Source organism: Sus scrofa, chromosome 15, assembly GCF_054392235.1.
Source record: "Sus scrofa isolate SSC_HxYL_T2T_F1_AM1 chromosome 15, Sscrofa_HxYL_maternal_Yorkshire_Landrace_v2.0, whole genome shotgun sequence".
Taxonomy (NCBI): domain Eukaryota; kingdom Metazoa; phylum Chordata; class Mammalia; order Artiodactyla; family Suidae; genus Sus; species Sus scrofa.
In genome coordinates, this window is record NC_139397.1 from 154,592,950 (window position 1) to 154,615,017 (window position 22,068).

General features: G+C 61.8%; 1 protein-coding gene across 5 annotated transcripts; it reads left to right on the forward strand.

Annotated features, from left to right (window-relative positions):
* Window positions 1-1,198: 1,198 nt before the first annotated feature.
* D2HGDH (D-2-hydroxyglutarate dehydrogenase) lies at window positions 1,199-20,973 on the forward strand. Of its 5 annotated transcripts, XM_085000849.1 has the most exons (12): window positions 1,199-1,247; window positions 1,687-1,806; window positions 2,598-2,993; window positions 5,946-6,003; window positions 8,332-8,471; window positions 9,068-9,261; window positions 10,442-10,610; window positions 12,230-12,373; window positions 15,319-15,461; window positions 15,864-16,029; window positions 17,339-17,435; window positions 19,617-20,973. In XM_085000849.1, the coding sequence occupies exons 3-11, from the start codon at window positions 2,639-2,641 to the stop codon at window positions 17,407-17,409; spliced, it is 1,440 nt and encodes a 479-aa protein (XP_084856975.1). In that variant the 5' UTR covers window positions 1,199-1,247; window positions 1,687-1,806; window positions 2,598-2,638; the 3' UTR covers window positions 17,410-17,435; window positions 19,617-20,973. The 5 variants fall into 5 exon arrangements, with proteins under 5 accessions (XP_084856975.1, XP_084856974.1, XP_084856977.1 ...); XM_085000848.1 differs by lacking the exon at window positions 17,339-17,435 and having other exon boundaries at window positions 1,199-1,251; XM_085000851.1 differs by lacking the exon at window positions 17,339-17,435 and having other exon boundaries at window positions 1,199-1,251; window positions 2,867-2,993.
* The last annotated feature ends 1,095 nt before the right edge of the window (window positions 20,974-22,068 follow it).

Sequence of the window (22,068 nt, forward strand, 5' to 3'; positions counted from 1 at the left end):
GTTCTGGGCCCGGGGGACCCAGCATCTCACATCCCACCGAAGGCCCTCCTGCCTGCCTTGCTGAGGCCACATGGACAGAGGAGGCCTCAGGAGAGCAGGAGGGGCCGAGGGTGGGAGATGGACTCTCCACTGGGACTCAGGTACAGGATTCCAGCGCTGACAAGGCAAAAAGGGAGCCCTAAGTAGCAGAGTAACTGGAGGAGGCAGCTGCCACCCCAGGTCGGGGTGGGGGGAAAGGGAGGGTGGCGAGGTGCCCGGACTTGGCCGGCTGGGGGATGGGACACCCTTGAGGGGTGTAAGGAGGGCCCGCGTGCAGCCGCCTGGAGCGGGTGTTACTTGGCGGGCCCTGTGCCTCAGGAGCTCCGGGAAGGGGGTGCCCCCACGGAGCTTCACGGCTGCTGCAGGCCCCCTGGGGGGAAGATGAGGCTGGGAACTGGCACCAGGGCTCGGGACTGCAGGAACCTCTCTCAGGCCAGAAGCTTTCTTGCTGGGGTTTGTCTCTCTTGGGCAGGGTGAGAGAAGCCTGCTCTCCTGGGCACCCTCCCCGCCTCCCCAGCAGGGCCTGGGGAGAAGCCTAGCACTGGGCAGGCGCAGACCTGAAGGGGCCCGGAGGAGGCGGGGTCTGCTTCCCTCCCGGTGTGGTTCTGGCCTTCCTGCAGCCCGGTCTCCCAGCTCGGCCCAGCGCCTCTGAGGCTCCCAGTCCGGAGACTGGGCGTTTGTTTAGGAAAACGCTTGGGCAGCAGCTTCTGGAGTTTCCTCCTTCCCGCTGGCAATGCATTGCTGACCTGCAGGAAGCTCTGCCCTTTGGCCGGAGTGGGGGCCAGGGCACTAGGGCTTTGGGAGCCACAGTTCCCTGGGGCAGAGACCCCCTGGGGAGCCAGTGTCCCCTGGAAGAGCCACAGACCGTAGGGGACCCCGCAGTAGGACGAAAGAGTGGGAGTTACGCTCTGAGGCCAGGCAGGATGCGCACGTGGGGCCAGCCCTCGGGGTGGGGTGGGAGGGTGCGCTGGGATCCCCGCTAGCTAGGTTCTGCCCGCGCAGGTGAGGCCAGCAGTCCCCGCGGTGGCAGCTGGGCCACGCCGCGCTCGAGGCCTCCGGAGGACTGAAGGCAGCGAGGGCGGGGCCCGGAGGGGGAGGGGCCCCGGAGGGCTGGGGGCGGGCCCGGAGGGTCTCCAGCGCGCAGGCGCCTCCCTCCCGCCTTCCCCGCCCCGGCTCCGGGGCGCGAGGCCTGCGGCGGGGACGCGGACGTGAGTGCGCGCGCGCGCCGCCCGGGGTCGCGGCTGAGGGGTCGCGGCTGAGGGGCCGCGGCCTGCGGGTTGGGGGCGCCGGGCCGGTGGGGCCGGTGAGACCGCTGCGTCGGCGGGCGCCCGCCGGGTCCTCGGGTCCGACCCAGCCCGGTGATCCCGTCACGTGATCGCGCAGGCCTCGCGCTCCGGGGACGAGCCTGAGTGCGCTCCGCGTCCCCGGCGTGAGCTGGGGGCCACCGCGAGGAGCCCTGGCTTCCGGGCAGGGGGCGGCCCCTCCGGACCTCGGGTGGTCCCGCCCAGCGCCCTGTGTCTCTCGTGGGCTGGTCCGACAGCCACGGCCCCAAGCTCTTGTCCCGGGTCGGGGTCTGGCGGGGTCCTGGGCTGAGCTGGCTCGGCGAGGGTCACCGTCTGTGCTTCTTTTAATCCTCAACCCGACCAGTGAGGCCCGTGCTGCATCAAGGCACAGAGAGGCGCGTTCGTTTTCTCGAGGACACACGGCGGGTGTGAGCCCACGCGAGAACGCAGCCCGCGGTGCTGATTCCGGTTGTCTGAGCGCCAGGTGAGGTGGAAGCGTCCGGAAGCCGGTGCTCCGCCCTCCCCCATCGTCCCCCCCCCCCCCGCCCCGCCGCCGGGGTGGAGGGGGCGGGCTCTGCGCCTACTGTGTGAACCCCACCTCCCCCAGGGTGGGCAGCCAGAAAAGCTCCGTTTTTTTGATTCTGCGGTTTTTGAACTTGTGGTAAGCTGTCCACAAAACATGACATTCACATTTGAACCTTTTTTTTTTTTTTTTTTTGTCTTTTTGTCTTTTCCAGGGCGCACCCCTGGCATATGGAGGTTCCCAGGCTAGGGGTCTAATGGGAGCTGTAGCCGCCTGCCTACTCCACAGCCACAGCAACGCCGGCTCCTTAACCCACTGAGCAAGGCCAGGGATCCAACCTGAAACCTCATGGTTCCTAGTTGGATCCGTTAATCACTGAGCCATGACGGGAACTCCTTGAACCATTTTTAAGTGTGCAAGACAGTGGCATCTGTCCCTTTCCTTTGACCACCTTAAATCCTGGTTTTGTTCTGAAAGAAGAAGGGCCGAAAGGGAGGCGGGTTGTCGCTGATGTTAAAAGCTAATACCCAGGGGCGGCCTCGCCAGGGTGCACAGCTCGGTCACGTCTCAGGAGGGCACTCCTGCTGAGGGACCACACAGGGTCAGGGTGAAGCCTCGTGTCCCTTGTCCCCTCCAGCCCACCTCTCCCCCCATGGTCCCAGTCTCACTCTGCCACCACCACTACCACCACCATGGTGGAAGCTGCCGCCACCCTGCCACGCTTCCCTTCTTACGGATGTGCCGTATTCCAGCGTTACAGGTCCAGTCGTCTGCCTTCAGGACAAGCACCATCATGCCCCTTCTGGTGCCCAGGTGGCCTGCGTGGCTCTTCTGGTGGCGGGCAGCCTGCACTCGGAGAGCCTTCGTGCAGCAGAGGATGTGGGCAGGGGCCACCAGGATCTCTGGGCTGGGCGGCCCCGCGGGGGCCCTGGGCACCAGCCCCCTGGTCCGAAGAGGCAGTTCCTCTGCTTCCTCCAGTGCTCCTGGGGTGAGGCTAACTCGGGACCGCTACCCCGTGCAGCGGCTGCCGTTCTCCGTGGTGTCTGAGGACGACCTGGCCGCCCTGGAGCGCATCATCCCTGGCAGGGTCATCACAGACCCAGAGGAGCTGGAGGCTCCGAACGTAGACTGGCTGAGGACGGTCCGAGGTGAGTGCGGGTCTGCTCGCGCCTGGTGCTTGCGGGGGTGGGTGGGGGGAGCTTGGGAAGCAGGGCAAGGTGAGGTGGGGCCGACCTGAGTGTTGGGGGGAGAAGCCCGGTGCGTGGCGCACAGATGCTTTCTTCTCAACAGAAGCGGCACCGGGGTGACTTTCAAGGCTCTGAGGTCAGAATTGGTGGCAGTTTATTGGTGTTGCATGACACCTGCAACCTGGAAGATGAAACAGCCCCCTGCTGCCCCCTGCTGCCCCGAGGGTGTGTTAACTGTACCCCTCGCTTCCTCTCCACCCCCTGGGTTAGCCTCCTGGGGCCACGCGGTGGGACAGAGAACCACAGACAGTTTATCCTCTCAGTTGCCAAGCGTTCGGGAGGTGAGGCCGGGGGCGGGGCTCCCTCGAGAGGGGTCCTTCCTGCCTCTTCCGGCTGCTGGGGCTCCAGGTGGCCTCGGCTTGTGACACATCTCTCCAGTCTTGGCCTGGTCGTCACGTGGCCTCTCCCTCATGCGCCCTTCTCCATCTCCTATGACGACACCCGTCCTCGGTGTCTTCCCCGAACCGGGGCTGCGGGGGCGCGAGGGAGGAGCCCCGGGACCCCAGGTGTGGCCAGCATGGAGGGACGTTGGAGTGGGGGCCATTGAGGTCTCGAAGGCCGGTTGAATCCTGCCTTCCTCTCAGTGGCTGAGGGCCTTGGCGGGAGAGGCTTCCGTGGTCCAGCGGGGAGCCCGGGCTGTGGGCCGGCAGCTGCCATAGGGTGGGTCCCAGCAGTGTCCCCTTGGCTGGGGACTGGATGAGGGTGTGAGCCAGAGGGCAGAAGTACAGGGACAGCGGCAAAACCGGACTCCATCTGCCGAGTGGAGGAAAGTGTTGGGGAGGGTGGGTCTGGGAGGGGGGCAGGTGTTTGGGTTTGGACGTGGTGGCTTGTGGGCTGTGGAGCAAGCAAATCTGAGGTCCAGGGCAGGGTCCATGCGGGGACTGGGTAGGGCCGTGCCAGTGTCCGAGGAGGCTGGTGAGGCTGTGGTCAGCCGGGGAGGCCAGCTCGGGGGTGGGGCACCGAGGGGGATTGTCCTAGAGCCACGTGGGGAAGGCAGGGTCGCAGGGTCACGCAGCTGCTGGGACAGAGCAAGACGGGACCGATGGGCGTCCAGGGGGCGGGGCGCGGGGGGTTTCCATGGAGAGAAAGGGACAGATGTGCTCCTGGAGCTGGTCTCGGGGACAGAGAAGTGGGTGGGGTCACAGGGATGAGGGGTCAGAGGGTTAGGACGAGAGCACCCTTCCAGCAGGTTTGCGGTGTCGACGGGAGTGAGCGGGTGGAGAGGGAAAGGCTGAGGGATGTCCTTGAGGCCTGAGTCGGGCCGCAGTCCTGCGGGCGGTGCGGGCCCTGGGGCAGCTTTTCTGAGGCCACCGGGGGTGCGGAGGCCAGATCCGACGCTTAGGCCTCAGCTCTGCCCCGTCCCAGGAAGGTGGTCACAGACACAGAGGGGTGGCGGCCAGGACTGCATGCTCACCCCGAGGTGGGTGGACACTGATGGCCCCTGACTCGGCCGGGGCACAGCGAGCGGAGTGGCAGCCGGATCTGTGGGGAGGAGGGTGCTCCAGGGAGGCTGAGAGTGCAGGGGAGGCAGGGCCGGGAGGCCGGAGGGCTCAGCGGGCAGCTGCTCCAGGGCCGCAGCGCAGGGTTGGGGGAGTTGGCAGACTGGCCTCCTTGTGGGTGAGGAAGCGTGGGTGCTTTGCATTTTCTGATGCAGCTGGCACGTGGTGGGCAGCTTGCTGAGAGCTCGGCGGGGGACAGTCCACCCGCAGGGTCGGCCACCAGACCACCCTGAGGGTGTTCAGAGAGGGAGGAGGGCTGCAGGTGGCCCTCCTGCCTGTCCCCTCGTCACCTGTCCCCTTGCTGCCTGCACGCCCTCCTGTGCTGGCAGCCGCCCCTGACGATTCCTCCGCTCTGTGCTCTGCTCTCACCTGGGCTTCCCTTAGAGGGACACGTGGCCATTTCCCCCATGAGAAGGTAAACTTCACGGGAGCGGGAGTCACATTCTGTCCCCTGTGCCTGCAACAGACAGGGAACCGGGGTGGGCGCTCAGACATTGTCAAGAAATGCCACAGTGCATGAGTGAACCGACCGGAGCCTGGCAGGTTCCCGGGGTCCCTGCTCTGTGCCATCTCAATGGATCTAGGTGCCCGACACCCAATCACCTGGTAGACATGGTTCATTGGACCAAAGGCGAATGAGAAACGGCTTTTTGGATAAAGAAGTGAGGAAGAAGCTGCAGCCTGATCTCAGAGCTCTGTGGAAAGTCTCTGACTTAGCAACACCCTCTGCCCTCCGGCAGCCTCTTATCTGCTTAGAGGACTTTCAGCATGTCGAAAGGGTGGGAGGAAGCTCATCTCGTGGAGGCAGTGGTTAGGAATGCCGAGGGATGCGGCAGAGCTGGGCATCAGGTACATCGTGATGGGGCACTTGTGACCCAGGGGAGATCATAAGCCAGGAGCCCGCACTGACCTGATGAAATGGCCAAGTAGACAAGAACAGAGTGAGGAGGAAAGGCCTCTCCGTCAGGTAGAAGGTGGACTGATAACCTCAGGTGGACGGATGGCTTTAGACCCATCACCTTTGGCACCTGCCCAGAGAGCCCATTCAGGTAAGTCAGCAGGTGCTGAGAGTCATGGGTGGCTGGATAGTTCCATGGTCTCAGGTGTCTCCCCACAAGACACGTATTCCTCCTGGGAGAGGCCAGGCAGGCGCCCTTCCTGGGGTCCGGCTGCCGTTCTCCACCAGCCCAGAACCGCAGATCACCGCCCGGCTGGCGCTCCGCCTCCCTCCAGCTAGAGACCAGCCTTTGGCATCCGCTCTTGTCCTTGGGGTTCTTGGGCCTGCATTGCCAGGAAGCGGGACATGCCCCTTCCATGGGTGACAGTGGGTGACGGTGCAGCTTCTGTTTTGCAGGCTCCAGCAAGGTGCTCCTCCGGCCCCGGACATCCCAGGAGGTGGCTCAAATCCTCAGGTAGTGTGGCACCGGCTCCCTGCCCCCCGCTTCCCTCTCATCCACCAGTCGTTTCCTTGCACATGGGGGACACAGACCCCACGACAGGGGCACTGACCAGGGCTGGGGAGGCAGGACTCGGTCCGAATGTGGGTTCTTGGGGTGCTGGGTGGGGTGAGCCTCAGATGGGAGCAGCTGCGCAGGGCAGGGAAGGAAACAGACCTTTTCTAGAAAAATGCTTCTTTGGTGTTTATATCAATATACTCACGTTTATTATAGACAAATGAGAAAACATACAAAACCATAAAGAAAAAAATGCAAAAGCAAACAATAATTTCCCCTCCAAAGATAACCACTGGTGACACTTTGGTTTGTTATCTCAGCATCTTTGTCGCATGTGTGTGCTTTTTAAATGTTACACGTTGTATCTGTGTGTCATCTTTTTTTCCTTTCCACTGGGCAGTACCCCTGTCCGTTTCCTGGTGCTGGTTCTTCCTCCACCCCGCTGTTAATGCACGGGAAGTGCCCCTCCTCGGCTGTTCTGCACATGCCACCCAGTGCCTCAGAATAGCTTTGCAGGTGGGCGGGGCCCCGTGCACCTGCTCTGCCAGAGCCTCTGCTGGAGGGCTTTTTTTTTTTTTTTTTTTTTTTTTTTGCTTTTTAGGGCTGCACCCATGGCATATGGAGGTTCCCAGGCTAGGGGTCGAATTGGAACTACAGCTGCCGGCCTACACCACAGCCACGGCAACGTGGGATCAGAGCCACATCTGTGAGCTACACTACAGCTCATGGCAACGCCGGATCCTGAACCCACCGAGCGAGGCCAGGGATGGAACCTGCAACCTCATGGTTCCTAGTTGGGTTCGTTTCTGTTGTGCCACGATGGGAGCTCCTGGAGGGCTTTTCGGATGCACGTGGGCAGCCTGCCTCTCGGGCGGCTTCGTGCTGCCCAAGTCCTTACCCACTGGTGCCGGAGTCCTGCTTCGGCTGGACCAGGGCTTCCCGAAGGATAGGCGGCGTCGGCGAGGGAATGGACACAGGCCTGGTGGTCATGCAGGACTGCTCCTTTATTGTTTGTACAGGCTTAGCTTGTATACATTTGCCGTTTCCTTATGTTATGCGTCATACTTCTTTTGACATTTTTTATCTTTCCAATCCGTTGAATGTTTCTCCGTGATTTTATGTATCAGGGGGACGTATGCAACGTGCTTTTCCTTGTACTTTCCTCTTGGCTACTTAGAATCACGTCCTTATGGCTATGACCTAGTTCTCATGGAGCAGAAAAGCGCAAGCTTATCAACTACCTGACTGTAGGTATCTCTTTGTTCAGTCTAGACTTAAACCTAACTACTTTCCATTAGCGAAGGTAAGCTGTGTTTATCGAAGGTTGCTTAATTCTGATAGAACCGAGGGCCCTGACGTTTACACTCTTTGGGGTTGGGCCCCGGGGCCTGACACACCAGCTCACAATGGATTGGCCGTCTGCAGCAGCCCCGTATTTCCCTGACCTGTTTCCAGTTGCTGGGTACAAACTGGACCACCTCTCCACGTGTCAGTGCCCAATACCCATTATATTTATCAGTCATTCCCTGGCAAGGAAGATGAGATCCTTGTGGTAAATTGAATGGCCTGTGCCCGGCCTATTGTCAAACTTCCGTTGAGAGCATGCCCACTGCGAAAGCACCCTAGTAGGGACTTTTTTAGAGCCGGGCAGTCCCCGGAGTAGAGAGTGGCTGGAAAAAGGGGGAATCGTAGGGACGGTAGGGACTCGTGGCGGCTTATGCGTAAGCACCAATCCCCGGCGTTTACCCTCCCTGGGGTCTTTTCCTGGGAGTTTTGATTTGGCAGCAATTCCCCAGCTCCCGCAGTTTTTATAAACAGCATAAGCAGACAGAGGAGAAGCAGCAGGACTGTCGCTCTTCCAGACATGCTGTGCAGTCTATGTCCTTGGGTCTCCCTGACTTTGTCAAAAGGCAGACCCTCAGGAGCGGCTCCCGGCACACTGGGGCCCGTGTTGCTTCAGGTCTCGGCCACGTGGGAGCCTGGTGGGGACGAGGAGGGAGAGGGAGGATTAAAGGGGAGCGGGCGCCAGGGTGGGAGGGAGCCCCGAGTTCTTTAGGTGAACAGGAGGGGCTGCAGCTGGCGCTTGGACGTCCGCCCTTGGCCGAGCGCCTCTCAGGGCTGCCGGAGCCTCATCTGAGACCCGGGGCGGGGGGGGGGTCAGCCTCCTCCTCCTGGTGCAGCTCCGCGAAGACACTTGTCCTCTCAGACCCCGTCATGCACGGGGCGGAGTGGCCTGGCCTGGGCCTGGGAGGAGGGGTGCTGAGGCCTGTCCTGTCCCTGGCCCAGGTACTGTCACGAGAGGAACCTGGCGGTGAACCCACAGGGCGGCAACACAGGCCTGGTGGGGGGCAGCACCCCCGTCTTTGACGAGATCGTCCTGTCCACAGCCCTCATGAGCCAGGTCCTCAGCTTCCACGACGTGTCAGGTAAAGCTGTGCCGCGCGGTCGGACCTCCCTGCTCGGCCTCGGGGAGCCTGTGGCCACACTCTGCCCGCCCTGGGCCCCCGGGTGTGTCTGCGCCGGTGGGGGCGGGAGTGTTATTTAGTTGGCCACTGAGGTGACTTGTACCCTGGGCTCGAGCTGTCACTGTGGCTCCTTTCGACTCTGACACTTCCTGACCGCGATGGCTCCTGCCAGGGGCGTGCGAGGTCGTCGGGCGGGTCCTTCTCTGTGGTGAGAGTACCTACACCGTTGGGTGTCAGGCAGCACCCCTGGCCTCCACCCACTCAATGCCAGCAGCACCCCTGGCCCAGATGTCTCCAGGCATGTCCCACGTGCCCTGGGGCAGAGTCACCCCAGGCGAGGGCCGCCACCTCACCGCAGCCTCTCCGTGGTGCCGCCGCGTGTGAGCACCGTGTGGTGGGTGTGAGGGGTTTTCTCCGCTTTGGCATCACGGATGTTTCTTTTCTGGGGGAGAGTGGGGACCGCGGCCCTATTTCTCACCAGGGTCCCGGGTGCACTGTCCTGCTGGTGGCCTGGCTCTGAGCCGGGAGCACCCTCTGTAGCTCTGGTTGCTGGGTAGGGGTTCTGGTTTGCCAGGCGGGGTGCGTCCTGGAGGAGCTGAGCCGGTACGTGGAGGAGCGGGGCTTCGTCATGCCGCTGGACCTGGGGGCTAAGGGCAGCTGCCACATTGGGGGCAACGTGGCGACCAACGCGGGTGGCCTGCGGTTTCTGCGATACGGCTCACTGCGCGGGACTGTCTTGGGCCTGGAAGTGGTGAGCAGGGGCACCGCTGTGGCTGTGTGTCTGAGGGCTGGCCTGGCTCGCTCTGGTCCTTGGGTCAGCCCCACAGTGGCTGGCTCTTCCAGCCTCCCCAGGGGTTTGCGTGCGCGGTGTGGGAGAGAGCCCTTGGCTCGGCTCTGTCAGGCCCACCCTTCCTACCGGGCAGACACGGGGTGGCACAGGTGCATGCGGCCCCCTCGAGGGGTGAGGGCCTCGTCCCAGACTGGAGATCCTGCTCCCAGCCTAACCAGCCCCAGGTTCTGCTCGGTCTTCTCCGGGAACATGTGGGCACCGCCCTGTGGCTTCTCCCGAGACCACGGTGTGTCCGCTGCTGTGGGAACTGTCGCCATGAACATGCTCCTGGACCGGTGGCCTTCCGCCGTGCTGGGCTTCCTGGTGGCTTTTGCTCAGGGGAGCCCCGGTCACACCACTGTCGCTGCCCCCAAGACAGTCCAAGCCTGCAGAGCCCACCCTGGGTTTCCTAAAGCTCAGACCCTCTGTCGTTCACCTGAGGGTGGAACGAGCCCAAAGCCGTGTTGGCTCCCGTCTCCTACATCATGGGGTCGCTGTGGCCTTGTTCTCTGGTTGCAGCTTATTTTTATTGTATGTCATTTTCTAATGTTTACAAGCTGCTTCACTAAACTTCTGACCAAACACACCAAACAAGACTTAGATGTGCTTACAGAGCAGAACGGAGGTGCCTTTGGATGAAGAGTCCAGGGGCGGGGGGCTGCCGTGCTGCCATTCTCTGCTCTCTCATAGCTCCCCCCAGCTGTGCCCTGCTCCACCCCAGGTGTGCCCTCCTGCACCCCAGGTGTGCCCTCCTGCACCCCAGGTGTGCCCTCCTGCACCCCAGGTGTGCCTTCCTGCACCCCAGGTGTGCCCTGCTTTGGGTCAGTTTCCCTTGAATGGGCCCTGAGCTTCCTGGTCGTGGTGGCAGTGGGGGCTCCTCACTGGGGAGACACCCCTTCTGTCAGCCTTGTGGGGCGACTTCAGGCCTGGTGCCACCCCAGGGCCCTCTGCGTCTCTAGACTGAACAGGGGTGGTGGGCTGATGACTGTCTTGGCTTTCTCAGGGTGCTCTGGCCAGGTCAGCGGCCCCAGGTGGCGGCCAGAGCTGGCATCTGGGACTGTGGGCCGGTGCAGCAGGCCCCGTTCCTCTGCTCCCTTGGCAGGTACTGGCCGACGGCACCCTCCTGAACTGCCTGACGTCACTGCGGAAGGACAACACGGGCTATGACCTGAAGCAGCTCTTCATCGGCTCAGAGGGCACCCTGGGGGTCATCACCGCTGTGTCCATCCTGTGTCCGCCCAAGCCCAGTGCCGTGAACGTGGCCTTCCTTGGTAGGTGCCCTCCGTCTGCCTCCGGGGCGGGTCCTCGGGCCGCTTAGCCTCGCTCTGGGAGGGGACGCCAGCGGCTCACAGGCGGGCCGTCCCAGAGGGACCAGGCCGGGGCAGAGCACGCTGTATCCTGCAGCAGAACCCGGGCTCCAGGCTTCTCCGTCCGCCGGTTCGTAACTGAAGCAGCTTGTGTCGTAGGGTTCAAAGGGCAGTGACGTCACATGGCGTAAGATCAAGGATGACCAAGGGGTCTTAGGGTGGGTCATTCGTACCCACCCCCCCAGGGCCAGCCAGCTGGCTCTGCAGCACCCCTCCCTCTCCTGGACCCCCCAGCCCGCGAGGAGCCCTCCTGACCCGCCCTTCTCTGGCCTTCTGCTGCCTGCCTCTGCCCCCTGGCCTGGCCTGCGTCCCGCCGGTCAGGTTTATCATGTCTCCTCTGCTGGTTCAGAAGTTACGTGGTGACCCGCCTCTGCGAGGTCCCTGCTGGTGTCTCCACTGACCAGCGGGAGGCTCCCTGGGGCCTGACCGGGCTGCAGGCCTCACCGCGGTGCACGTGTCCCGTCGTGCGTCTTCGTGCCGCCTGGCTCTTCAGTCGCCCTGGTCGTCACCATCGTGGTCATGTCAGAACCACGCGGTTTCCTTGGCCCTGTTCGTGGCGCATCAGGCCCTTGGGGGGTGGGAGTGGGAGTCCTCTTGAGCCTGTCCCTGTCGCTCCCGCGGTGGGCAGGCGCCTGCTGCTGTGGGTGCGCCTGTGTCCCCCTTTCAGCCTGTGCTGGGAGGTTGGCATTCTCTCTCATCCACTGACAGTGTCACTCGTCGCGGCCCTGGCTGTCAGCGGGAGTCAGCGGTCCTCGCAGCTGCTCTGAGGCTCGGCCTCCTCTCTGGTCCATTTCAGGGTTTTCTCGTTACTTTTGCCCTTCACGGTTCTGCTCTCTGGCTTTTCTGAGCCTCTGGGACCCTCGTCTTGGTGTCTCCCCACCTCCAGACGCTCCTCCGCCTGCCCGTCCTCCCGGGCCTGTGATGAGAAGTCCAGTAGGGCGCTCTGGCTGTCCTCCGCCTCGCGTCCGCTCCTTGCCACGTGTCCACCCTTTGCCACTCTGGGCATTGCGTTCTGTTTCCACTTCACGAAGCCTCCCTCCGGCTGTGGTTCATGTGCCACTGAAGCTGTCCTGTTCGGCCCCGGGTCCTCTGTCCCAAGAGGCCATGTGCGCCCACCCCCTGCTGACACGTCCACTTGTCCCCTCTCTGTCTCCGGCCGCGTGGCAGTCAGCTCCCAGGGACTGGGACACCCAGAGCTCGGTGTCCACTAGGTGCGCCTTGCATGGCTTGCCGAGGACTGTGCACCCGAACCCCGCTTGTAGTCAGGGGACCCCAGCTGAGTCTGTCCAGGGGTGGCCCTCTCTGGCCCTGTGTTTGCGACTTTCCCAAGCACATGGTTCTCAGCGTTTTCTCTTCCTCTTCCCCCTGGGCCCATGTGGCGGTGGCCAGTGGGTATTTCCTGGGGTGGCGCCTGTCCTGCCCCGGAGGCTGCTCGCTCAGCCCTGCCGTCCGCCCGGCTGGGTCTGCGGGCAGGCCCTGTGTCCGTGTGGCAGCCTCCTTGCTCTTGTGCGTGTCTGTCTCAGGTTGTCCTGGCTTCGCGGAGGTGCTGCAGACCTTCAGCACCGGCAGGAGGCTGCTGGGCGAGATCCTGTCGGCGTTCGAGTTCATGGACGCCGAGTGCCTGCAGCTGGTCGGGCGCCACCTGCATCTCACCAACCCCGTGCAAGGTACTGGCCCCGCCTGCCGGCAGCGCCCGCCGCTCCCCCTGTGCCTGTCGCGTGTGGGATGGTGGGAGGCAGAGGTGTCAGGCCTCTGTCCTGTCCGCAAAGGAGGAGGCGGCAGGGATCAGGGCAGTGCCCGGCGTTCTAGTGTCGCCATGGTTGTTGAGTGCACGGTTCTCTCTTGAATTTGTTTAAATACTGCCCCCCAAGTCAGTTCTGGCCTGGTCGGTTGTGCCTTAGCTCTGGGGTCCTTGGAACAGCCAGACCACAGCTGGGCTGCTTTCCTTCCTGGCTGGTCAGCCAGGAGGAGCCTTGTCCGCGGAGCTCAGCTGGTGCGCTCCGCGCCCTCGAGCTTTGGTCAGTGTGCAGTGTCCTGGTACCACCGGGTACCTGGAGACAAGAATGAGCTGGCGCGCTCGGCATTGCACTTCTGAGGGGGAGCCGGGAGCAACGACAGTCGTCCTGGCCCAGGCTGCCCTCCCGGGACCGCAGCCTGAACAAGGACAGCCCTCCCCAGACCGGGGCTGCAGGGCCGAGTCCAGGTCCAGCAGGGCTGGATCCTGGCGGAGGGTGCGCGTCCCCACGTGGGTCCTCCCTGCCATCTCTTCTTATGAGGACACCGGCCGCAAGGCCAGGGCCACTCTGATGATCTCTGTTCACCCCGATCCCTCCCTCAAGGCCCCGTGTCCAGATGCCGTCGCAGTGGGGACAGGGTTAGGGCCTCACTGCGGGAGTTTGTCGGGGGACACAGTCGTAAATGTAGAAAGATCTTTATGCGCTAAGTTATTTTTTATTCTTTGTTTTTGCGCCCCCCACCCCCACCCCGCACTGTGGACGTGCCAGGTCGGGGAAGGAGCATGTGCTGCCGTCGCCGCAACACCGCATCTCCAGCCTATTGCGCCACGGGGGGCTGAACCTCCCAGCTCTAAGTTTCTTTTTTTTTTTTTTTTTTTTTTTTTTTGTCTTTTTCTAGGGCTGCACCTGCGGCATATGGAGGTTCCCAGGCTAGGAGTCGAATTGGAGCTGCAGCTGCCGGCCTACACCACAGCCACAGCAAGGCGGGATCTCAGCCGCATCTGTGACCTACACCACAGTTCACAGCAACACTGGATCCTTAACCCACAGAGCGAGGCAAGGGATTGAACCTGCAACCTTGTGGTTCCTAGTCAGATTCGTTAACCACTGAGCCAGGATGGGAACTCGTGCTCTAAGTTTTTAGACAGAAACTTTTTAGTATAAACAGGAAAATTCTTCATGTCTAGTGGTAGAGAAATAAGACATGTAGACCATTGGAAGACGGAGGCCCTTTGGGAAATGGAGGGTCCCGGGGGGTGGGGGGGTCCCTGGGGGGGTGCCTGTGGGGAGTGGAGGGTCCCTGGGGGGGTCTCTGGAAGGACAGAGGGTCCTTCAGAGAGTGGAGGGTCCTGGGGGGAGGGTCCCTGGGGGGTGGGGGGTCCTGGGGGGGTGGTGTCCTTGGCAGGGTGGAGGGTCCCTTGCGGGGGTGGAGGGTCCCTGGGGTGTGGGGGGTCCCTCAGAGGGTGGAGGGTCCTGGGGGGGGAGGGTCCCTGGGGAGTGGAGGGGTCCTGGGGGGGTGGAGGGTCCCTGGGGTGTGGGGGACCCTGGGGGGGGTGGAGGGTCCTGGGCGGGGGGAGGGTCCCTGGATGGACGGAGGGTCCCTGGGGGAGCCCTGTGTGGTCTTGGTGTCTCTCATGTGAGAAAGCTGCTCTGAACATCATGTTTAGGGCAAAGGCCGGGCCTGTGATTATGCTCATCCTCAGGCGACACTGTGGGAATGTCAGTGGGGTTATATCTGGCAAGCAGGGAGGTTTTTCTCCGTCTTTTCTATTTTCCTTGTTTTCCAGATCTCCTTTTATTAGCATGCTTTCCTTTTATAAAGGGGAAAGAGCCAATAAAAAATTTAAACATTCCAGGATTTCCCATTGTGGCGCAGTGGTTAACACTCCAACTAAGAACCATGAGGTTGCGGGTTCGATCCCTGGCCTCGCTCGGTGGGTTCAGGATCTGGCCTTGCCGTGAGCTGTGGTGTAGGTTGCAGACGTGGCTCGGATCCTGCGTTGCTGTGGCTCTGGCATAGGCTGGTGGCTACAGCTCCGATTGGACCCCTAGCCTGGGACCCTCCATATGCCGCAGGAGCAGCCCTAGAAAAGGCAAAAAGACAAAAAAAGAAAAAGAAAAAAAAATTTTAATGTTCCAAAAGCAGACTCTTCACTTCTGCGCTGAAAGGGGCCAGCAGCTGAAAGATGCTCCTCTTTGTAGAACGATGAAGTTGTAGTGTTTTTTGGGAAGAAACGGAAGACAGTGTTAGAAGAGAGAACAGAGCATTCAGTCAGTTTTCATGTGTTGATTTTAAGGAACGTAAAATTGTGTAGCCTTGGGAAAAAAAGCTTGACATTTTCCTGAGTAAGTTAGTAATGCATATCTTTCTTTAAATTTCTAAAAGAAAGACACTTGTGGTGAAAAGCACACGCCTCTTGCCCCAGCCCTCCAGCCTTGCAGGTCATTGGCAGCCCGGGCCTCTTAGCAGTAAGAGCTGCCCTGGACGCCCGGCCCATCTGGGCTACCTCTTCTGTCACCAGGGGGCGCAGTCTCTCCTATGGTGAAGGGTTATTATTTTTTTTTACAGTTGCACTTGGGGCATGTGGAAGTTCTTGGGCTGGGGTCAAATTGCGGTGATGGCTGAGGCTTACGCCGGATCCTTAACCCACTGAGCGAGGCCAGGGGTCAAACTCGCATCCTCGCAGAGACAGCTTCGGGTCCTTAACCTCTGCACCACGACAGGAGCTCCGAAAGACCTATTTTTAAACTGCAGTCCAGCCTGAGTAGCCAGTGCCTGCTGGGCGGGCCGCGGGAGGCTGCGTTGCCCGGACCTGACGTGACTGTCGGCCGGCCCACCCCTCCCCTCTGCTCATCCTGCCTTCTGCCCCTTCTAGAAAGTCCATTCTATGTTCTCATCGAGACCTCGGGCTCTGGAGCAGATCACGATGCTGAGAAGCTGAGCAGCTTCCTGGAGCAGGTCCAGGGCTCCGGGCTGGTGACCGACGGGACCCTGGCCACCGATCAGAGGAGAATCCAGGTGTGTGTGGGCCGCAGGGTCTCAGCCTCCCTGACTCTCCCTTCTCCTTGCAGCGGACTTTTGCTGATGTTAAATGCCCCACAAAAGGAGTGGAGCCTCCCTGGTCGGTCAGACGCAGCAAAAGCCTGCTCCATCTGCCAGCACCTCTGCCCCTCCCTGTGCCCCTCAGCAGCCTGGGCACCGCGTCTGCGCTGCTCACCCCGCACCTGCCCTGCCTCCGCCTCACTCAGGCCCCCGTCACCACAGTCACGAGCGGTGCCCCGAGTCTCTGCTCCATGGGCTGCTGGGCCAGCCCTCTCCCTGTGGGAAGCCCCGCGCCGGCACGGTGCAGAATGTTTGTGCCCAGAGGGTCCCCGAGACCCCCCAGCAGGTGACTGCAGATGCCTGTCCCCTCGATTCCAGGCGCTATGGGCCCTGCGGGAGAGGATCTCAGAGGCCCTGAGCCACGACGGCTACGTGTACAAATACGACCTGTCCCTGCCCCTGGACCGGCTCTACGACCTTGTGGACGATCTGCGTGCCCGCCTCGGCCCGAGTGCAAAGCACGTGGTGGGCTACGGCCACCTGGGTGAGCGCAGCTGGCAGGCTGGGGGCCTGAAGATGGGCTTCCTGCCACTTTGCGGTCTCCGGGGTGTGTGGGTCTCAGGCAGAGTGTGGGCTCCGGGCTGGCTGGGACATGGGACGTGAGACGTGGGTCCTGGGCCTGGGTCTCGAGCCCCGTCCTGGCCACGCGGCCTTCTCAGTGTTTGGTCAGAAGCTCTCCCCTTCTGTCCTCCAGGTGGAGATCATTCTTTGCAGAGAAATCTCCCTTTGTGAGATGTTAATTCACAGGAAGGAAACGTTTTATTGTCCTCAATTCTCTGCTGCCTTTGGCTCAGACAGTGGGGTGGGGCACCTGCTTAGACCCCCATCCTCTGTGAGGTGGTTCGGAATGGCCTCTGGGGTTGGGAAGGGAGCTCTGTGAAGGGCTCGCCCTGGCCTGGCACGCGCTCCAAATGCTTGATGTGGTGGAATCCCAGCCTTAAAAGTGGAGGAGGAGGCGTTCCCTCGTGGTGCAGTGGGTTAAGGATCTGGCGTTGTCAGCTGCTGTGGGGGTTCGATCCCTGGCCCAGGAACTTCCACCTGCCTTAGGGCGGCCCGAAAAGAAAATAATCGAGGATGAGTGTTGACTTGCTTTTTCTGGGTCTGCCCAGGTGCCTGGTGCTGGTTTTCTTTGACCAACCAGAGCTGCTCCGTGCTCACCTCTGGGGGCGGGTGGGGCTGTCCTGGGTGCAGCCCTCCTGGCTGTCATCCTTTCTGTGTCTCTCGCACTCACCCCGGGGGGACTTTCTCCGTTCTGTGCTCTCGGGGTCCCTTCTGTCCGGGCTGGACGTTGGTCTCAACATCACAAAACGGTTTGGGACTTTTCTTTTTTTTTTGGTCTTTTGTCCTTTTAGGGCTGCACCCTCGGCATACGGAGGTTCCCAGGCTAGGGGTCTAATCGGAGCTACAGCTGCCGGCCTATACCACAGCCATAGCAACACGGGATCTGAGCCGTGTCTGCGACCTACACCACAGCTTATGGCAACACCAGATCCTTAACCCACTGAGCAAGGCCAGGGGTCGGACCCTCAACCTCGTGGTTCCTAGTTGGATTCATTTCCGCTGCACCACGACGAGAATTCCTGGGGCTTTTCTTTAGAAGAGTGTCACGTTGGAGTTACCTCTTTGAATGTTTGCTAGAACTTGCAGATGAGGGTGTTTGGGCCTGAAATCTTTTGTGGATATTTGCTGGGGGGATTGGCTGCAGAGCAGTATCTTTGATAGCTTCATAACCATCCTAGCTTCCCTTTTCTTCAGAATAGGATTTGGTAAAGTTTTTTTGGCTGTACTCACAGCATGCAGAAGTTCCGGGCGGGGGATGAACCTCACACCACAGCAGTGCCAGTGCCAGAGCCTTAACTCCTAGGCCACCGAGAAACTCCCATGGTTTGGGTAATATTTTTTTCTAGGAATTTGTTCGTTTCTTCTAGGATTTCGAGAATACGGGCACCTCGTGTCCAGGGTTTGTGGGGGGCTGTTTCACTCCTGATTTAGTTTGTCTTGTCTAAGAGTTGTGAGTTAAGTTTTATTCGGAGACTGTCCCGGGGGCTGTAGCGGGCTTTGAGGAGGCTGTGAGCTGGGAGTGGGATTGATAGGCGTTTTCCTGGGTGAAAACCAGCAAGTATCAAGTATTGAAAGATGGTTGCCCATCACAGAATATCAAATATCAGAAGATTATTGCTGATCACAAAATGCAGACGCCTCGAGGGCAGGACCTCAGCGCCGCTCTGTGTGTGGGGAGGTCGGGGCAGGGCCACGGCTCAGCGACCTCTTTCCTGAGGTCTGCGCCCTGGAGTCCCCTCTGTGGCGCAGCTGGTAACCTGAGGTGCGCGCCCTAGCGGTCCAGGCCAGCGTCCAGAGCATGCGACGCTGCCCGTTTCTGACCCCCCTACCCCGTGGGGAGAGGGTGGGGCTGAGGGCCTGACCCTTGCTGAGGGGCCAGGACAGAACCTGCCCGCAGCTTTTGGTCCAGTTTCTCAGGTGTCGGTCACTTCACCGTCTCTTCAGAGACTCAGCCTGGGCTTCGCTGGCCCTGCTGCTCTGCGTTTGCTGTTTCTTTTCTGCTGTCGCCTTTCTTGTTTTCTCTCCTCTTCCGCTTGTAGGTGGACGCACATTCCGGCTTCTGGGACTTTAGCTCGTTGCTTCGGCCTTTCTGCTTTTCTGCCCAAGGCATGGGTGTCCCGGGGGAGAGGGAGTCCCTCCCCCCGCCGGCCTCTGGGCTGAGCTGCTGGAGATTCCGGGCGTGCCAGCCCCCGCCCCACCCGTCGCGGGGGCTCTTTGTCCCTCTGTCCACGGGGTCCTCTCCCACTCTCTTTGCCGTGTGCATCTGAATGCGGCCCGCCAGTCCTGTGAGTGCCGCTGGGCCTTGGCCGAGGACCCTGGGGCAGCCTCACGCGGTGTCACGGCCGTCCTGCGGGGAGGGCTTTTAGCCCCGTCTTGTTTGCAGTGGGAGCTGCAGTGCTGTGCGCATCGCCCTGGGGGCCCTGCCTTTGGGATCCCCTGGTGTGGGGGGGCCAGACGGCGGCGCAGCGTGCCTGGGGTTTCTGGGGAGTGATTCGAATTTGGTGCTCGAGGTTCCCGAGGATCTCACGGCTCCGGGTTGACAGCTGTGTGCTCTCTGCCCTGTGTCGCCGCTGTGGCTGCAGACTTCGCGGCCACCAGCACGGCCCATGGGGGGCTCCACGCCCCCTTTGGCTGCCCTCCGACGACTCTCCTTGGCCCCTGTTGCCTGGGCTTCCCTTGCTTGGCTGAGGCGGCGGCGTGTCCTGCTGGGGTCTGGTGGGCTTGGGTCTCAGGAGGTGGCCGCTGCATGGGCCCCGGCGCTGTCCCCTGCCCTCCTCTCTGGCGCCACAGCCCCAGGCCCTCCCCCCGTCTCTCGTCCGAGGCTCCGGCTCCCTCTGCCTGACTCACTTCCGTTCATTAGACTCCTTGCCTGTTGACCCTGCACTAGTCGTACTTTTCATTCAGGAAGATCAATCTGGAAATTTAAACGCTTTGCCTGGTCCAGTATGTTTTTTTTTAAAATTTTTTTTTAAACACATGAAACGTGATTTCCTGTTTCTGGAAACCACGCTGGCTCATGGTGATGCATCTCTGCCGTGCCCTCCTGCCCCTGGCCTGGCGCTGCAGCCCGACGCCGTCTGTTCTCGCCCTGCCCGGCTGTCCGGCCTCTGGCCCCGTTGTCCAGCCCCCAGAGGAGGGGGCGGACGTTGGGAGCCGGAGCCCTGGGGTCTCAGCGAGGGGGGCTTGAGGACCGGAGGGTGGGGTGGGGTCTGCAGGTGCGGCTGTCCTGGGCTCTGGGAGACCTGGCTCTGTGCACATCGGGGGTCCGTCCCGGAGCTCTCACGGGTCCCTCTCAGTCCAGAGCCTTTGGTGTGTGTTGGGGGGAGGGGAGAACTTGGAGAGAAAAGTATGCAGAAGCTGAGGGGCTGCGACCCCAGAGGAGGGAGGGTCACCAGCAGGTCAGTGTCCAGTGCATGTGAGGGGGTGGGGGCCAGTCCTCCCCCAGGTGGTCTTCAGGCAGGGCAGGGGGCCTGGGAGGGGCCCAGCCTGACCCGTGTCCCTGTCCCCCAGGGGACGGCAACCTGCACCTCAATGTGACGGCGGAGGCCTTCTACGAGTCGCTGCTGGGGGCCCTGGAGCCCTATGTGTACGAGTGGACGGCCCGGCAGCGGGGCAGCGTCAGTGCCGAGCACGGCCTGGGCTTCAAGAAGAGGGATGTCCTCGGCTACAGCAAGCCCCCCGAGGCCCTGCGGCTCATGCAGCAGCTCAAGGCCCTCCTGGACCCCAAAGGCATCCTGAACCCCTACAAGATGCTGCCCACCCGCGCCTGATGGCCGCTGGGGTCAGCGGGAGGCTTGGGCAGCGGGGCCCTGGTGCGGTCTTGGTTTTGCTGGGGGGGCCTGCTGGGCTGGCATGGGCTCAGAGGGCCCCCGTCCGATGGAGCCAGCAGCTGGCCAGGTGACCGGCCGGGTGACTCAGGGCAGGATTCCTCTGTTGGCTCTGTCGAGTGGGTCCTCTCTGCCCATGCTCTGGGTGGGCTCTGGGCAGGCTGGCGGGTGAGCTGTGCTGCCCGAGCAGAGTCGAGCAGGTGGCCCGGCCTTGCTGTGGTCTTGGGATCCTGTGGGAGGGGACACGGGGGTCCTGCCCCTGGGCTTCCACACGGCGCCAGCCTCTGAGGGCCTTGTGCAGAGGTGATGAAGGCTGCGTGGGTGGTGCAGTGCCGTGAGGCTGGTCTACCCGGGCTCTGACGGACCGAGCCTGGGCCACCTGGCACTTTACAGGCAACTGCTGGTCACCTTTGGATGCCCTGCCCCGGGGGTGTTCCTCCCCTCGCTTTTTAGAAGGCCCCTTGGTGGGCAGGACTGTTGTCAGAGTCAGGTGTCATTCCCTGCACTTGGTGCTCTGTGGGACGTGTCCCTGGAGACGAGTTCTTGGGCTCTGCCACCAGGTGCTGGGTGGCGGCGCCGCCGGGTGCGAGCTTGGCATCAGTTACCCGAGCGGTCGTCCTGCGGGCCTTGGCCCCTGGGCCAGTTGCTGGGGCTGTGGATGGACGCACGCGGGCGGGGAGCATGGACACGTCCTCTTTTTCTGGCTGCCACGAACTTCCAGTAAAACGGGAATTAGTCACGACTGCCTTTCCTTCTGTCACTTGAAAAACAATCTCGTGAGAGCCCCCGGAAGTGCCTGTGTGCTGCATTCCTCAAGCGTGCAGACATCGGGGCCTGACCATGTGGATGGGGGGGCGCCCCGTCCCCACACCATGTCCCCTGTGCCCCACTTGTCAGAGGTGGTCAGGTCTTGTTTGCGATGCACAGGGAGGCGTTTGTGCTGCATAGTTGCGTCCCCGAAAAGATTTTGGGACCCAGCGAGCTTGTCTTGGGTAATTACAATAATGCCTGAATTATTAAAAACTTGATATTTTGAGGCATTTTCTGCTAGAGTAAATGCTTGGAGAAGGTGGCCTGGTGCCTGGGGTGGTAGGGAGCCCGGGGCAGGGGGACCCCGCTTCCATGAAGGACATGCTGTCCCCCAAAATGTCAAGAAGTGAAGTGGCAGCTACTGGCCCTGCTGTTCGCTTGGGTTTGGCCCTCAGAATCCACACATGCACACATGCATGCAGATGGACAGCACACGTGCATGTACACAGCACACGTGCACACACGCCCGCCAGGTGTCCCCAGACTGCACACGGAGTGCTGTCTGCGTGTTGTCAGTCACTGGCCAGGTCACCGGCCGTGTGCCTGTTGCACAAGAGGTTGCCTCCGAGACCCCAGGGCGGAGCGGGCCTGCTTCTGAGAATGTGGACTGGGGAGCCGGCGTGAACAGGAGGTTCCGGTGTGACCGTCAGGGGTTCAGGGGGAGGGCGCCTGCAGTCGGGGTCAGGTGGGGAGATGTCGCCTTCTGTGTTTGGGGGATGCTTTGCCCTTTTTCTCTTTGCGAAGGGCACGTTCACATTTATAAAAGCTGAACACGCTGGCATGGGGCTGCTTTTCAGGTCTCAGGGAGCCGCTGCTGCTGGGCTGGGTGGGTGCAGCCGGGCGTGGGCTGCATCCACGTCCCCTCCCGTTAGCTGGGAGGGGGCAGCCTGAGCAGAGCCTGCTCCGCAGGGGCCACAAGCCCCAGTCCCCGCTGACTTGCTGGCTCCTGAGGCCCCCTCCCCAGCCTGGGTCTTCTGGCTGCACATGAGCCACAGCCTGGCGGAGTGGTGTCCTGGGGGTGTCTTGGTTGTGGCCAGATTTCAGGGCATGAGTCAGGGGCCATTTCAAACCCCCATGCGGGCCCAGCAGGGTGGGTGTGTCCCTGCCTGTGACTGCCTCCCTGGCCTGGTGGCCCTCGTGTCTCTGTCACCGAGTGCTCCCTCCTGCTCTCTGCCACTTTGTAAAGTAGGGCTACCCTCCCCACCTGCTGCCCGCGGCCCATGGCCTTGCTTGGTTCCAGCGCCTGACTGGGCCTGGTGCCGTGGGCCTACCCGGCTGCAGACCCTGCTGCCTCACTGGCCCCAGTGGCTGGCTCTGTCCCCTGT